This window comes from Heterodontus francisci, chromosome 10 (genome assembly GCF_036365525.1).
Source record: "Heterodontus francisci isolate sHetFra1 chromosome 10, sHetFra1.hap1, whole genome shotgun sequence".
Classification (NCBI taxonomy): Eukaryota; Metazoa; Chordata; class Chondrichthyes; order Heterodontiformes; family Heterodontidae; genus Heterodontus; species Heterodontus francisci.
Genome location: NC_090380.1, coordinates 63,856,187 through 63,873,679, shown reverse-complemented (window position 1 = coordinate 63,873,679; position 17,493 = coordinate 63,856,187). Strand labels below are relative to the sequence as shown.

Genomic DNA, 17,493 nt, shown 5'->3' with positions numbered 1-17,493 from the left:
TTAGATCTGATCCATTGGTTATGGGTTCGCTTAGCTGTGTCTATTGCATGCTGCTTACGCAGTTTGGCACGCAGATAGTCCTGTGTTGTAGCTGCACCAGGTTGACACCTCATTTTGAGGTATGCATGGTGCTGCTCCTGGCATGCCCTCCTGCACTCTTCATTGAACCAGGGATGGTCTCCTGGCTTGATGGTAATGGTAAAGTGGGGGATATGCCAGGCCATGAGGTTACAGATTGTGGTTGAGTACAATTCTGCTGATGGTCCACAGCGCCTCATGGATGCCTAGTTTTGCATTGCTAGACCTGTTCGAAATCTATCCCATTTAGCACGGTGATAGTGCCACACAACACGAAGGAGGGTTTCCTCAATGTGAAGGCGGGACTTCGTCTCCACAATGACTGTGTGGTGGTCACTCCTACCAATACTGTAAAATATATATATATATATATATTTCCAAGTGTATGACTGAGTTTGTGGTGTTATTATGCACCTGCTGTCTTTGGCCTTCTAGATGGTAGAGGTCACAAGGTTTGGGAAGTGCTCTTGAAGAAGCCTCAGCAAATTGCTGAAGTGCATCTAGAAGATGATACACACTGCAAACTAATGTATTTCCCACATTTTAGTTTAAATTGTCCATGCTTATACACTAATATGGTTTTATGCTGCAAGAATGTGGTAGGGTTTATGTATTTCAATCTTTTTCCTTTGGCCTCCTTGTCTCGAGAGACAATGGGTAAGCGGCTGGAGGTGGTCAGTGGTTTGTGGAGCAGCGCCTGGAGTGGCTATAAAGGCCAATTCTAGAGTGACAGGCTCTTCCACAGGTGCTGCAGAAAAATTTGTTTGTCGGGGCTGTTGCACAGTTGGTTCTCCCCTTGCGCTTTTGTCTTTTTTCCTGCCAACTGCTAAGTCTCTTCTACTCGCCACACTTTAGCCCTGCCTTTATGGCTGCCCGCCAGTTCTGGCAATCGCTGGCAACTGACTCCCATGATTTGTGATCAATGTCACAGGACTTCATGTCGCGTTTGCAGACGTCTTTAAAGTGGAGACATGGACGGCCGGTGGGTCTGATACCAGTGGCGAGCTCGCTGTACAATGTGTCTTTGGGGATCCTGCCATCTTCCATGCGGCTCACATGGCCAAGCCATCTCAAGCGCCGCTGACTCAGTAATGGGGATGTTGGCTGCCTCGAGGACTTGTGTGTTGGAGATACGGTCCTGCCACCTGATGCCAAGTATTCTCCGGAGGCAGCGAAGATGGAATGAATTGAGACGTCGCTTTTGGCTGACGTATGTTGTCCAGGCCTCGCTTCCGTAGAGCAAGGTACTGAGGACACAGGCTTGATACACTCGGACTTTTGTGTTCCGTGTCAGTGCGCCATTTTCCCACACTCGTGGCCAGTTTGGACATAGCAGTGGAAGCCTTTCCCATGCGCTTGTTGATTTCTGCATCTAGAGACAGGTTACTGGTGCTAGTTGAGCCTAGGTAGGTGAACTCTTGAACCACTTCCAGAGCGTGGTCGCCGATATTGATGGATGGATGCAGAGAGATCGACCATTGACATGCTGTTCTCCCTTCGTCAGATACAGGAGAAATGCCGCGAACAACAGATGCCCCTCTACATTGCTTTCATTGATCTCACCAAAGCCTTTGACCTCGTCAGCAGACGTGGTCTCTTCAGACTACTAGAAAAGATTGGATGTCCACCAAAGCTACTAAGTATCATCACCTCATTCCATGACAATATGAAAGGCACAATTCAGCATAGCAGCACCTCATTAGACCCCTTTCGTATCCTGAGTGGTGTGAAACAGGGCTGTGTTCTCGCACCCACACTGTTTGGGATTTTCTTCTCCCTGCTGCTCTCACATGCATTCAAGTCTTCAGAAGAAGGAATTTTCCTCCACACAAGATCAGGGGGCAGGTTGTTCAACCTTGCCCGTCTAAGAGCAAAGTCCAAAGTACGGAAAGTCCTCATCAGGGAACTCCTCTTTGCTGACGATGCTGCTTTAAAATCTCACACTGAAGAGTGCCTGCAGAGTCTCATCGACAGGTTTGCGGCTGCCTGCAACGAATTTGGCCTAACCATCAGCCTCAAGAAAACGGACAGCATGGGACAGGACGTCAGAAATGCTCCATCCATCAATATCGGCGACCACGCTCTGGAAGTGGTTCAAGAGTTCACCTACCTAGGCTCAACTATCACCAGTAACCTGTCTCTAGATGCAGAAATCAACAAGCATGGGAAAGGCTTCCACTGTATTTCAATATTTATGTTAATATAAGACACCCTACAGCTGGTCCATGATCATCATCCACTGGAGTATAGACTGACTCAAACTACTCCTAATAGCTTTGTCATAACATGAAAAGCACTTTGAATCTACCCTGAATGAACGTTTATTGTCTCCTGCCTCAGCCAATAAAGCTTTTGCTATTACTATCACAATTTTGTATCATTTTCTTTTCTGGAGCACTCATGACTTATTTGACTGAAGTACTGCAGAGTTGCTGCTATCCTTGGAATTAACACCAGTATGGGATGGGGAGGTAAGAGGTGGTTTCTCCAACTTCCAGATAAAACTTGCGGCAATTTTATAGTTTCACTAGAAACCATAGTGCTTTATTTTATGTCCATGAGCGCTGAATAAATAAATCTGATACAATAACACCATTGTAGCCACTGTGGGCCATGTATCATAGCATAATTTCTACATGGCTAAAATCTGAGCTAAGCTTCTCTTTGGACTACTTTCCCTGTTGACAGCAAATTGGTTGTGGAAAAATGAAGAACAAAAGGTTAAAAAGATGAAAAAATAATGTAATTACCATTGCCTTGACCGAGTCTGATGCCCCCTAGAAAAACATTGCTGGAAAGTGATTCTTTGTCCCAGACTGTTAATTCTAAGGAGACATTTTGTAGATCATTCGGGTTTAAACCACTGTAGGTGAAGGTGTGGTTCCACTGGGGGTTTACACTCTTTTTAATGATAGGCGTTTTGTGCTTAGAAACTTTGCTGTTGTCAGGAAGCAAATATCTGATTTAAAACAAAATAATAAAGGAACAATAAGTTCACATTTTAGTTCAGCAACAGAGAAAATCTGGATCTGTCCCTCTACTATATTGGTGATGCCTTCTATTTTGAAACATTCCTAAAACTTTAGATAAAGATGGTAAGAAAATAGCTGACATACAATAAAATAATGCTAGTAGGAGCTTTCTAAAAAAGAATTTTAGTAAATCTTCCCAGCATCAGAGTCTGTTGCACTAACTAATTTCTTCCTGTGATAAGACATAGACCCATACAAATTATCACACTGGTAATATGCAGGTTAGTAATGATCCAGCACTTAGTTGAATGTATTTTCTTCAGCATCCACTATTTCTACAGTTTCTCTTGGGGTACATAGTAATTTTGGAAATTTGGGATATGCTAAAGCACTTTTTATTCATTTCAAAAATTGCTTACTCTGGTATCCCAGTTAATTATTTACAGGTGATGCTTAAGGAACACAACTTGATGCTAAATTTTCTAAAACTTACCCTTTTACAAAGGTATCTGAAACTCCTCCCGTTTTTACAGCAGTTAAGTTTTTTGCTTCCTTAATGAGCACCTCCAATACTCCGCCACTGTGTGCCTGCGCAGAGCCTTTCTTTCCTCTAATGAAACTTCGTTTAGCTATGTTGAAAGAAAATGTTTAACTTATTTTTAAGCTAATATCAAAATAATTATTGTGGCAATAAACTATTCCATTTGGAAACAGTGATAACAATTTAGTGTTAAATGCCTTGGCTTATGCAATGTATTTTTAACCAAACGTGAAATATATTACAGGCCACAAGACATCCTACTGAGGAAAGTGAAAGCTGCTGCATTATACTTGCAACTTAGAATTACTGAAGCTGTCGTCGCAAGTATCGGTGTCACCGGAGCAAAGTAAACACCTGCTGGGCAAACATTGTAATAGTTGTTACTGAGATATCAAACTGACTGGAGATAAAGCAATACTTACAATTCAAAGGTACAGGTGACCAGAGACTAATATACATTTGGTTTGGAGTTTCATAATTATGTTTGCCTTTTCTACAGAGAGAGGATTACATCTGTAATTAGTTTCTATCAAAGCATCAGAATCTGTTTGGTTGGTGGTAACTCAGTTATCTTGCTATCTTATCAAGTGGTAACAGTACGGTCAAGAACCTTCTGCTGATCGAAATGAGATAGAAAAGTGTAGTTTCAAATATATGTCCTGAGTGAGGTTGTCTCAGAATAAAATATCTTGCAAGGTGTTTTATTGCATTCCATGATAACTTTAATACATAGAAATTATAACATGGAAACCGGCCATTTAGGCCAACTAGTCCATGTGAGCATTTACCCTCCACATGAGCAAACCATCTTAACCACATTAATATGGCTTGTTCTCATTCCTTTATCAATTATGCAATTTAATCTTGAATATTTACATGGTTTTCTGACTCAACCATTAGCCACAATTTCACATCGCTACTCTCTGGGGTAAAAATTGGTTATGGCCCAATAAAGGGTACTTAACCAATGATACACAGACAGCACATGCCTGGAGCGTGGCTGAGGCTTGCTCTAAATTGAGCCTCTGGCCTCATTTCAATAATTTGGGTAAGCTGCCAGCACTGGTCGTACCTCCAGACGCAGCTTTCCATTGCAAGGAATTAGTGTTGTGCTAAAATAAAAGCAAAATACTGCAGATGCTGGAAATCTGAAATAAAAACAGAAGATACTGGAAATACTCAGTAGGTCTGGCAGCATCTGTGGAGAGAGAAGCAGAGTTAACTTTTAGGTCAGTGATCTTTCATCAGAATTGGCAAAGGTTAGAAATGTGATAGGTTTTAAGCAAATAAAGTGGAGGTGGGGGGAAAGAGAACAAAAGGGAGGTTGTGTGATAGTACAGAGGGCCAGACAGATTAACTGACAAGGAGGTCATGGGGGCAAAGGCAAAGAGAGTGGGTTAATGATGTGGTGAAAGATAGCATTGTGCTGTTTGCCTCACCAGCAGTGAACCTCAAGCGAGTCCTGGGAGGAAGGCCAATGGGGAGGGGGTTCAATCACAGGTATGCAGCACCGTTCAGGAGTGCTGTGGAATCAAGAGGAACTCTCTTTTTCCTCTTGGCTCCATATCCTAGCCACAGCAACTGTTTAAGAATTTTGAGCAGAGCAAGCCTGAGGCCTTTTTACTAATTATTCTGTTAACTTGAGATTTCTCAAATCTTACATGCAACGTTCCTCTTTGTTTTTCATTTTTTTGTTTAATCTATTTTTTTCCTAATCTTTACAATTACCCAAATCTCCTGTCACCTATTAGATTCCTTGTACACTTTGAAAGCCACTTGCTTATCCTTACTATACTATTTAATGATGTGGGCTCTGTTCCTCTTTGGTCAGAATGAATTTTGATTTCCTTAAGTACTTGTACTTTCCTGTAGATTTTCCAACCATTATTGCAATGTAATGAACCATTTTTAACTGCATTTCACATTCATTTAAATTTTGCTCTTTTAAGTACGGTAGTATAAGCTGCTCTTACTTTTCAAAGACCTCCCCATTAGCACAAGTTCTCACAAGAGCAGGTCCCATAGAGCCAGCTGCACACCTAATGTAAAACTGATGAGACTGAGTAAGAACAGCTGACAATGGGCCTTCCCAGTGAAGCCTGGCAGTTTTACATTGTTAGTGGTAGTTAGTAACCAGTGGCACGGGGCGTGAGTCTCAAGCAATATAGTTTAGTCCTATTATAATCATTGTATTAGTGCTGCTGCATATTCTGTACTTGTGCATTGGCACTAATCAGGCCTCAGTACTCTACATAGAGCAGTTGTAATACATGTAAATTCACTTACCTTTTCCATGTTCTGGTGGCAAGGCTAGAGTCTGATCAACTGGGATATAACGCAAAGCAACTGTCAATTCTCCTTTATACTGTAGAACGTTATCTACAGCAGCCTCAATCTACGCATAAGCAAAGGACAAGTACTTCTGTAAGAATTGCACTAAAATCCACCCCCATTTGACAGTATTTGTAATCTGAAATCTTTAGTGATTTGCAGGTTGAAGTAATCTAACAATTGCATTTTGTGACATATTCCTTTTATTCCATGAAAATTACATTACAATTGAAAACAAATGGGTCTTGGAAGGGAACATCAGTTCATAGTGACTGCACCAGAACTTCCCAAAGATCCAGATGCATTTCAACTTAACACTAATATCTATCATTAACGTTGGACAACAGTTGCTTGCAGGCCTGCCTTAGAGGGAAATTATGAGAATAGTTCCTCATATAGCCACTGTTTGATATGTACGATGACATGAGTGAGTTGCAGAACAACAACCATGATGCTGTAAGCTCTGCACCCGCAACCTGTGGAACCACTATTGGACGGGGTACGGGGTGTGCCCATGCTATGTTCTAGAGGATGGTGGCACGACAATCATGTATTTTGCAGTGAGTTTGCTAGTAGTGAGGAGTTTCTACTATCCACCTAGCAATGGTTCAAACATTGTTAATGACCAAATAGTGACTTCTTATTCTGAGGTGGAGGAATAATAAAGGTTTAGGCCCACAGAACAAAACTCATTCTAATTTGTATTAAAATAATCAAACATTTCTCATCTGATGGTGGGACCAAGGCACGTTAAAGGAGAGAATTTAAGAGCTCTAGTACGCAGAATGGTGTGGTCTGTGTAATACTGATATTATGGTCAAAATGGGTAAGTGTTCCATTTCCGCGCACTTACATCCTTCACTCAAGGAGCATAAAATTCAGTCAAAGTTTTAAAATCAGCTATGCAGTCATTAAATATTATTTTAATCATGTTAATAATTGCCATTCTACAATTAACAATCATTGTTTCAGTTCAGTTATATAGCATTGGTTGTGTTAATGGATGGTTTACTAACTATAAAAAGTGTTCATCAGGACCATCTGGAGCTCTCATGCCAAATATATGCTGAAAAGATTGAGATTGTGAAGCATATTTTGCTCGAATCAAAAAATACATAAATATACATTGCAGATGGAAAGACACACTTTCCATTACTGAGCTACAATTATAAAGGCATTAAGTTAAGATTTGGAATTCAAACTTCAAGAATCACTAAGTAGGTAGGGTACTGGAGGATTACAAGTACTGTATCCCAGTTATGAGTCTCTGCCTGGAAGACAGAAGTGAAGAAAAAAAGTCAGTCATTGATGTTTAAAATAATACGCGCCTTTACAAGTCTGTTGAAGTTGTTACATCTTTAAACACTTAAGGAATCATAAAATGATCATCAGTCCTGGTATTGACCACTATAGGAATTCCTATACAATTTAAAAAAAGGTAGAACTTTAGTACGTTATTTGTATTTCATTTGGTAAGGCCAAGACTTCCTTTTTTAAGGTTATTTACTCTCCTTCCAGTTGGATACCCCCACAAAATGTACTATCATAGCTGAGAGGGCAGACAGGTGAGTGACCAGATCCTCAGCCTCTGCCAATTCCTCGCTGAACACTGCTAGTAGCTAATGGTCTGAGGCAATTGTCCCTCCTCATTTCCCTCACTGTTGGGAGTGGAGACCCTTTTATGTAATCTTGTATTTAGAAGCTCACCTTTGGCTGCAGTAGAAACCATTCCTCAATTCGATTTTCCAAATCCCAGGAATCAAATGGTATCTCCACTTCACCCAAGAAACTGTTCCGTCCAAACCTGTCATAATGCCAGACTGACAGCTGTAGTGTTCTTGTCTCCAGTTGTGTGTGACTGATGACATACTGCAAGAATGGTTACAAAAGTGAGATAATTTACAGATAATAGTTGAGGCACTCAGCCATCTAGAAACATTCTGTTCAGCCAATGTGTTGCCAATGAAGTGCTGTCATTTAGTAGCATTTAGCACAAGAAATAGGAGCAGGAGTAAGCCATACAGTCCCTTGAGCCTACTCCGCCATTTAACAAGATCATAGTTGATCTTTGACTTCAACTTCATTTTCTTGCCTGATCCTGATATCCCATGATTCCCACAGAGTCCAAAAGTCTCTCCGTCTCGGTCTTGACTATAGTTAATGACGGTGACTCAAACTGAAATGTTTATCTGAAAATGTGTCCTCAGCACTAAAATGCTGCTTTATTAAGGCAGCTATTTCAACATGAAAGGTCTAAGAAGTTATGGCCTACATGGAGTGTAGTATAAGATCCTCATTTAATCAAAAACATCTCTAATGTAAAAACTTTACATATTCATGCACTTCCATGCAATTTTGTTTCTATTTTTCATAGACCGTACAGAAAAAACAAATACAATGTCTGCAAGCTTTTAATTGACCTTCCACCAATAAAGCCACAGTGCTTGCCTCTAGTCTGAATTGCTGTGTCAAGAAAACACTATATGCCAAATGAGAAATATCAATTTAATTGATTGTAAACTTACATTAGACTTTTAATGGAGAAAATCGTGCAGTTAACTTTTTTAAAAAACTGGCAGCCAAAATGGCCACTGCAATTTGCATCTGAAACATCTTTGCACATTACAAGGCCCAAACCAGAGCCAGAGGTCCCTTGATTCCATTTGAGATCAAAAATCTGTATCCCAGCCTTGAATATATTCAATGATGGAGTATCTACAACCCTCTGGGGTAGAGAATGCCAAAGATTTACAACCTTCCGAGTGAAGAAAGGTCTCCTCATCTCAGTCCTAAACAATCGACCCTTTATCCTGAGGCTGTGCCTCTGTATTCTGGATTCTCCAGCCAGGGGAACAACCTATAAGTGTTTACCCTGCCAAGCCCCTTTAGAGTCTTGTATGTTTCAATGAGATCACCACTCATTCTTCTAAACTCCGGAAAGTATAGGCCCAATTCACTCAGCCCCTCATCATAGGTCAACCCTCTCATCCCAGGACCCAATCGAGTGAATCTTCCTTAGCTATGGAGACCAAATCTGTACACTGTACATCAGGTGTGGTCTCATCAAAGCCCTAAACAATTGTAGAAAGACTTCCTTGTTTTTATCCAATCCCCTTACAATAAAAGCCAACATGTTATTTGCCTACCTAATTGCTTACTGTACCTGCAAGCTAACTTTGTTTTCCATGTATGAGTACACTCATGTCTCTCCGAACATCAACAATTATAAGTTTAATGCCTTTTAAAAAATATTCTGCTTTTCTATTATTACCAAAGTGAATAATCTCACTTTTCCCCACATTATACTCCATTTGCCAGTCACTTAATCTGTCTATATCTCTTTGCGGTGTCTTTGTGTCCTCCGCACAGCATACATTCCCACCTAGCTTTGCATCATCAGCAAACTTGGATACATTACTCTTGGTCTCTTTGTCTAAGTCATTAATATAGGTTCTAAATAGTTGAGGCCCCAGGACTGATCCTTGTGGCACTCTGCTAGTCACAGCCTGCCCCGTTTATACCCGCTTCCTGTCCAATAATCAATCCTCTATTCATAGTAATATATTATCCCAAACTCCATGGGTCCTTATCTTGCATATTAACCTTTTGTGTGGCACCTAATTGAATGCCTTTTGGAACCCAAGTATGCTACACCTACTGTTTCCCCTCTATCTACCCTACCAGTTCCATCCTCAAAAAGCTCTAATATATTTGTAAAACATGATTTCCTTTTGGTAAAACCATGTTGACTCTGTCTGATTATACTATGATTTTCCAAGTGCATTGTTAAGCCTTCCTTAATAACTGATTCCAGCATTTCCCGATGACTAATGTCAAATATTGGCGTAATATTTTTAACTTCCAAGCTGCTGGGATCATTCTAGAATTTAGGAAGTTTTGGAAAATCTTAACCAGTGCATCCACTATGTCTGCAGTTACCTCTTTTAGAACCCTAGCATGTAGTTCATCAGGTCCTGGGCATTTGTCAACTTTGAGTTAGAAACATAGAAAATAGGAGCAGGAGTAGGCCATCCGGCCCTTCGAGCCTGCTCCGCCATTCATTATGATCATGGCTGATCATCCAACACGGTAACCTATTCCCGCTTTCCCCCCATATCCTTTGATCCCTTTCGCCCCAAGAGCTATATCTAACTCCTTCTTGAAAACATACAATGTTTTGGCCTCAACTGCTTTCTGTGGTAGGGAATTCCACAGGCTCACCACTCTCTGGGTGAAGAAATTTCTCCTCATCTCAGTCCTGAAAGGTTTACCCCATATCCTTAGACTATGACCCTTGGTTCTGGACTCCCCCACCATTGGGAACATCCTTCCAGCATTTACCCTGTCAAATCCTGTTAGAATTTTATAGGCTTCTATGAGATCCCCCCCTCACTCTTCTGAACTCCAGCGAATATAATCCTAACGGACTCAGTCTCTCCTCATACGTCAGTCCCGCCATCCCAGGAATCAGTCTGGTAAACCTTCGCTGCACTTCCTCTGTAGCAAGAACATCCTTCCTCAGATAAGGAGACCAAAACTGCACACAATATTCCAGGTGTGGCCTCACCAAGGCCCTGTATAATTGCACCAAGTCATCCCTGCTCCTGTACTCGAATCCTCTCGCTATGAAGGCTAACATACCATTTGCCCTTTTTAAACCACCTGTTGTACTTGCATGCTTACCTTCAGCGACAGGTGCACGAGGACACCCAGGTCTTGTTGCATATTCCCCTCTCTCAGTTTATAGTGGTTCAGATAATAATCTGCCTTCCTGTTTTTACTACCAAAGTGGATAACCTCACATTTATCCACATAAAACTGCATCTGCCATGCATTAGCCCACTCACTCAACTTGTCCGAATCACCCTGGGGCCTTTCTGCATCCTCCTCACAACTCACCCTCCCACCCAGTTTTGTGTCAACTGCAAATTTGGAGATATTGCATTTAGTTCCCTCATCTAAATCATTAACATATATTGTGAATAGCTGGGGTCCTAGCACCGATCCCTGCGCTACCCCACTAGTCACTGCCTGCCATTCGGAAAAGGACCCGTTTATTCCTACTCCTTGTTTCCTGTCTGCCAACCAATTTTCTATCCATCACAATACACTACCCCCAATCCCATGCGCTTTAATTTTACACGCTAACCTCTTATGTGGGACTTTGTCGAAAGCCTTCTGAAAGTCCAAATAAACCACATCCACTAGCTCCCCCTCATCAATTCTACTAGTTACATCCTTGAAGAATTCTAGTAGATTTGTTGAGCATGATTTCCCTTTCATAAATCCATGCTGACTCTGTCCGATTCTACCACTGTTCTCTAAGTGCTCTGCTATAAAATCTTTGATTATGGACTCTAGAATTTTCCCCACTACCGACATCAGGCTGACTGGTCTATAATTCCCTGCTTTCTCTCTACCTCCCTTTTTAAATAGTGGGGTTACATTAGTAACCCTCCAATCTATAGGAACTGTTCCAGAGTCTATAGAATCTTGAAAGATGACCACCAATGCATCCACTATTTCTGGGGCCACTTCCTTAAGTACTCTGGGATGTAGATCATCAGGCCCGGGGATTTTTTTTTCTTCAGTTCCTCCAGTACTTTTTCTCTGCTGATATCAATTACCTTAATTTCCTCACTCCTCTTAGCCCCTTGGATACCCTCAATTTCTGATATGTAATTTGTGTCTTCTACTGTGAAGACAGACACAAAGTAGGTAATTTTATGCTCTCCCTTGTAGCGGGTTTGGAGGTGAGGAAAGCATAAACTCAGGTGAGATGGTGGCCGGGGTGGGGGTTCCTGCCACCGTCCTGCCTCCGCCAAAATTTAGTCCAGGGCAGGAAGGCCTGAAAATTGCCTTACTGCTCCATCACCAATTGAGGTCCTGAACTGGGTAATTAACCCCCAATTAAGGGCCTCTTTCCGCCACAGCTGCAATTACCCGTGTGGCAGGTGGCCCTACCGCCGCACAGGAAGCATAGCATGAAAAACCATACGGGCTGCTTCGTGACTCCGGGATGGGGCGGGTGCGGGTAGACCCTCAGTCAAAGGCACCAAGATCCAGAATGAGGGATCCAGCATCGGAAAGTGGGGGGCCTGTTGAGGGCCACTCCCCTGCCCTTGCTGCCGAACTCCCTCCGCCGCGACCGCCACGGGTTAGAATTGTAAGAGCTTTTATATGTATATAAAAAGGAGAGTAGTTAATGTAAACGTTGGTCCCTTAGAGGCAGACAAGAGAAATTAATGCTCTGTCCAATGGTATAACTATTGTTAGGTGTCCCACAAACTACTCCCACCAGCGTTTTCTGACCCTGGTTATTTCTAATCTCCCCTCATACTGATTCTACTGCCCGATCTTCAGAGCCAAGATTCTTTTTCACTAATGCTCTTATGTCATCCTTTATTATCAAAGCTGCGCCTCCTTTTCCATTCTGTCTGTCTTTTCAAAATGTTGTGTACCCTGGAATATTTATTTCCCAGGCTTGGTCATCTTGTAACCATGGCCTGGATCCTGTGGAGGCAGCGGGAATCCTGGCACCAGGCTGAAAAGGTGGGGGGAACCCCACATCAGTCTTTTTGTGCCCCACCACTCCATCCCACCCGGGTATGTTCCTCCGTTGTTCTGGAGACACGGTTTTTGGCACTGGGATCTCTGTCCCTTTAAATACGGGATCCTGCCTAGAAGAGCTGCCGGCCAATCACAGGGCTGGCGGCGCCACTGGGAGTGTTGGCCACTGCCGGTACTGCACAGGCCTTGGACCCAGGCCCAGTGCCAGAAACCCGGACCTCAGCTAAGTGAAGCAGGGTCGTCGGGGACAGTCCAAAACTCCCCGGTAAGGGGGAGGAGTGGTCCATAGAGGTGAAGGTTTTATGAGCGGGATCCGTGGGCTCCCTCCCCACATGGCAGAGGCATCCCCGCCACTGGTTTGGTGCCAGCGGCGGTGGGAAGAGACTCTCAAGGGGTTGGTAATAGGCCACTTAAGGGCCTTGATTGGCCTCTGGGCAGGAAGGCTGTCGTTGGACGTGGTATGGGGAGTTGGTGGACATGGAATACCTGGATTTTCAGAAGGCTTTTGATAAAGTCCCCCACAAGGGGTTGGCTAGCAAAATTAAAGCACATGGGGTAGGCGGTATTATACTTGCATGGATTAAGGATTGGTTCACAGGTAGAAAGCAGAGAGTAGGAATAAACGGGTCATTCTCGCATTGGCAGGCTGTAACTAGTCGGGTACCACAGGGATCAGTCCTTGGGCTCCAGCTGTTCACAATATATATCAATGATTTGGATGTGGGGACCAAATGTAATATTTCCAAGTTTGCGGATGACACAAAACTAGGTGGGAATGTGTGTTGTGAGGAAGATGCAAAGCGGCTTCAAGGGGATTTGGACAGACTTAGTGAATGGACAAAAACGTGGCAGATGGAATATAATGTGGAAAAATGTGAAGTTACCCATTTTGGTAGGAGGAATAGATGTGCAGAGTATTTCTTAAATGATAAGAGATTAGAAAGTATAAATGTACAAAGGTACCTGGGTGTCCTTATCAATAGTCACAGAAAGCTAACATGCAGGTGCAGCAAGCAATTAAGAAGGCTAATGGTATGTTAGCCTTTATCGCAAGAGGATTTAGGTACAGGAGTAGTGAAGTCTTGCTTCAATTGTATAAAACCTTGGTTAGACTGCACCTGGAGTACTGTGTGCAGTTTTGGTCCCCTTACCTTAGGAAGGATATTATTGCCATAGAAGGAGTGCAACGAAGGTTCACCAGACTTGTTCCTGGGATGGCGGGACTGTCGTTTGAAGAGAGATTGGGGAAACTGGGCCTGTATTCTTTAGAGTTTCGAAGAGAGGTGATTTCATTGAGACCTACAAAATACTTAAAGGGATATACAGGGTAGATGCAGCTAAGATATTTCCCCTGGTTAGGGAGTCTAGAACCAGGGGACACAATTTCAAAATAAGGGGGAAGCCACTTAAGACAGAGATTTTTTCAGAGGGCTGTGAATCTTTGGAATTCTCTACCCCAGAGGGCTGTGGAAGCTCAGTCATTGAGTATGTTTAAAGCAGAGATTGACAGATTTCTAAATACAAATGACATAAGGGGATATGAAGATAGTGTGGGAAAAAGGCATTGAAGTGGAAGATCAACCATGATTGTATTGAATGCCGGGGCAGGCCCGATAGGCTGAATGACCTACTCCTGTTCCTATGTTCCTATCCCACCCCAGCAAAATGGCTTGGCGATGGGGTGGCAATGGGCCCTCTGCTGCCCACTGCCCGTTGTGATTCTATGTGCCCCCCTGCCTGACCCCGCCTCAGGGGGCCCATAAAATCCAGCCCCATATCTCTGTAATGACGATTATATCAAACCCACTTATCTCTATTTGTGCCACTAGTTTGTCCTATCGTGTTAAGAATGCTTTGTACATTCTGATAAAGAGCCTTTAATTGTTTTATTATGTTCAGATGACAAGTTAAAAATCTATCCCATTATGTTTTACATGCTATAACGTTGTTTTTTCTATGACTGACCACAGGAGATCTGCTAGTATATAATATTTTTGAGGTTACCGTCACAATTCAGGTAGCACAAACAGAAATATTGTCACAGATTTTTTTTTTAAGAAGGAAAGCTTCCCATTCAGATAATTTTTTTTTTTTAAAAGTGCACTTTTTTGGTGGTGGACTGCAGCAGTTCCTTTAAGGACTGCTGGTTAGGCTGCACGTAGACCATGTTTTCCTAATGACAGCTGGCCTGTCATCAACTGTTTTCAGGGCAGCCCAATTTTGGGCAGTGGCCCTGAAACAGTCTATCAGCTGCCTATTTGAATATACAAAGGGCTTGAAGCCTATTTCAGGACCCTGGACACCTACATTTCAGCATTCTTCAATATGGTGAGAGGCAGAGGCGCAAGGGGAGAGCCAACTGTGCAACAGCCCCAACAAACAAATTTCTCTGCAGCACCTGTGGAAGAGCCTGTCACTCCAGAATTTGCCTTTATAGCCACTCCAGGCGCTGCTTCACAAACCACTGACCACCTCCAGGCGCGTATCCATTGTCTCTCGAGATAAGGAGGCCCAAAAGAAAAGATACTTCCAGAGTGAAATCAGCATGCACATATACACCGTACTGGGCACCGAGGTGTCTGTTAAATGGACGTGGAGCCAATGAATTTCCAGACGAATGTCTAGAAATTCAAGAAAACTCTTTGTCATTTATTATTTACTTGGTGTATTTCAAACATTGTTGTAGCTAGCCAGAGGTGAGACAAATAAACAACCAAGACGGTCCAAATAGTCTGCACTGAATTATTATTTGAAATATTGGAGATTAAACAGCTTTCCAATGGAGTTAATAATTTGATTATTCACCAAAACAAATTGACAAACCTTTAACGTTTCATTGTAAACTGGATTTATTGTATTGGATTTAAGCTTAGTCTTGCGTTTGCTTTGACGAGATTTGTCTGGGAGGAGGTAAGTCTTCACATAGCTGCAGGTAAAGTAAAGAAATTGATCAATTCTGATATAGAGCAATAAACACCCTTGAAATGAGGCAAATAAGCACTATAAAGTTATTCTATGATGCTTCATGTGCTAAAGGAGAGCTACCAGAATTTGCCACTGCTATTTGATCAGAGCATCTGATGATTACTTCTGTTTAAAGACCAAACAATCTCTTCAAAAAGGGAAAGATAATACTTACGGGTCAGTTCTCTGCTTCCTTTCATCTGCAATTGCTAAATTGCGACATTCCTTCACAGTAATATTTAGTGCCCCACTCTTGTAGCTATATATGATTGCAAGGAGAATTTCCCCACTGATATTCACATTGCCGTAGTCTCCTGTTTCACTGTAGACACTCATCATACTATTTAAACTGGTCTACAAGAAGAAAAAAATAAACACAGCATCAACAGATCATGTATTAAGTAAGGGGGTTTCTGTTTATCATCCTTTCAGCTAATGCTAAGTCAAACCAAGGATGAATTGAAATATCAGGTAAATCTTGGTACTATCATTGTTTATTTAATGACTCAGGTAGGTCATACCACAATTCCAGCTCCACTCTTGCCTTTCATCATAAGGATATTCCCAATTGTTAGAAGTAACTTTAATAAATTATATTCTTGGGTCTGCAAAACACAGCTACAATACAGATTGCTTTTACAAATTGATCATATGGGTGGAGTGAAAATATCTACTTGCATTTCCTCATCGGGCCCTAATGTTGCATTTCTCTATAGTCAGTCACACAGATCCAGACCTGAATCGTTTTTTTGGTTCAACACTGAAAAAATTATGAAACTATCCCAAAGTAGGTCTGATTTAGCTAGACAGTCCAACTTCTCGTTGCAATGGCTGAAATGACTACAATAATATATATGTCATTTAAAAAGAATGAGTCAAATCTGAACAGTTTGCTGATTTGTATAAACACACAGCTTGGCTTTTACTGGTACACAATGATTCTGCACAAAATGTGTTGATGACATTGTATTCTATGCATGTGTATAGTATTTGAAGGATGCATTTTGCTGAATAAGCCTTCTTATGTAGTGTACTTAAACTTAAAAGGGCCATCTGACAAAGTTCCTCATGAAAGGCCGTTAGTCAAACCTAAACTCTGTGGGGATTTAGGGTAAATTCTTGAAATGCCTAAGAAACTAGTTGATCGGTAAAAGGCAACAAATATTTGTTAGAGGTATTGTGTCAGGGTTGGGGGGCAGGAGGAGGTACTGAGGAGGGCACCCCAGGGCTTAACATTGGGATGACTATTTCATCACTGATAAAAGGTCTCAGACCTAAAACATTAATTCTGTTTTTCACTCCACAGATGCTACCAGACCTGCTGTGTATTTCCAGCACTTTGTTTTTATTTCAGATTTCCAGCATCCACAGTATTTTGCTTTTGTGTCAAATTAGAGTGAGCCAGACAAAATAAGTATGTGGATACATTAGTCTCAGATCAAATTTAATACTACCACCTGTGAAGTACGGCACATAAGATATAAAATAAGCAACATATCATCTTCTTCTTTGGCCTCCTTGTCTCGAGAGACAATGGGTAAGCGCCTGGAGGTGGTCAGTGGTTTGTGAAGCAGCGCCTGGAGTGGCTATAAAGGCCAATTCTAGAGTGACAGACTCTTCCACAGGTGCTGCAGATAAAATTGGTTGTCAGGGCTGTTACACAGTCGGCTCTCCCCTTGCGCTTCTGTCTTTTTTTCCTGCCAGCTGCTAAGTCTCTTCGACTCACCACTCTTTAGCCCCGCCTTTATGGCTGTCTGCCAGCTCTGGCGATCGCTGGCAACTGACTCCCACGACTTCTGATCAATGTCACAGGACTTCATGTCGTGTTTGCAGACGTCTTTAAAGTGGAGACATGGACGGCCGGTGGGTCTGATACCAGTGACGAGCTCGCTGTACAATGTGTCCTTGGGGATCCTGCCATCTTCCATGCGGCTCACATGGCCAAGCCATCTCAAGCGCCACTGGCTCAGTAGGGTGTATATGCTGGGGATGTTGGCTGCCTCGAGGACTTCTGTATTGGAGATACGGTCCTGCCAC

General features: G+C 42.3%; 1 protein-coding gene across 8 annotated transcripts in view; it reads right to left on the bottom strand.

Moving 5' to 3' along the window:
- sytl5 (synaptotagmin-like 5) overlaps positions 1-17,493 on the bottom strand; it is a 347,258-nt gene that overhangs the window by 4,996 nt on the left and 324,769 nt on the right. For all 8 annotated transcript variants that reach the window (XM_068040626.1, XM_068040631.1, XM_068040625.1 and 5 more), the window contains 6 exons: positions 15,632-15,810; positions 15,316-15,418; positions 7,630-7,791; positions 5,878-5,986; positions 3,544-3,679; positions 2,829-3,037 (listed from right to left, as the gene is read on the bottom strand). In XM_068040626.1, coding sequence (XP_067896727.1) covers positions 2,829-3,037; positions 3,544-3,679; positions 5,878-5,986; positions 7,630-7,791; positions 15,316-15,418; positions 15,632-15,810 — 898 coding nt within the window. The remainder of the gene's footprint in view (positions 1-2,828; positions 3,038-3,543; positions 3,680-5,877; positions 5,987-7,629; positions 7,792-15,315; positions 15,419-15,631; positions 15,811-17,493) is intronic.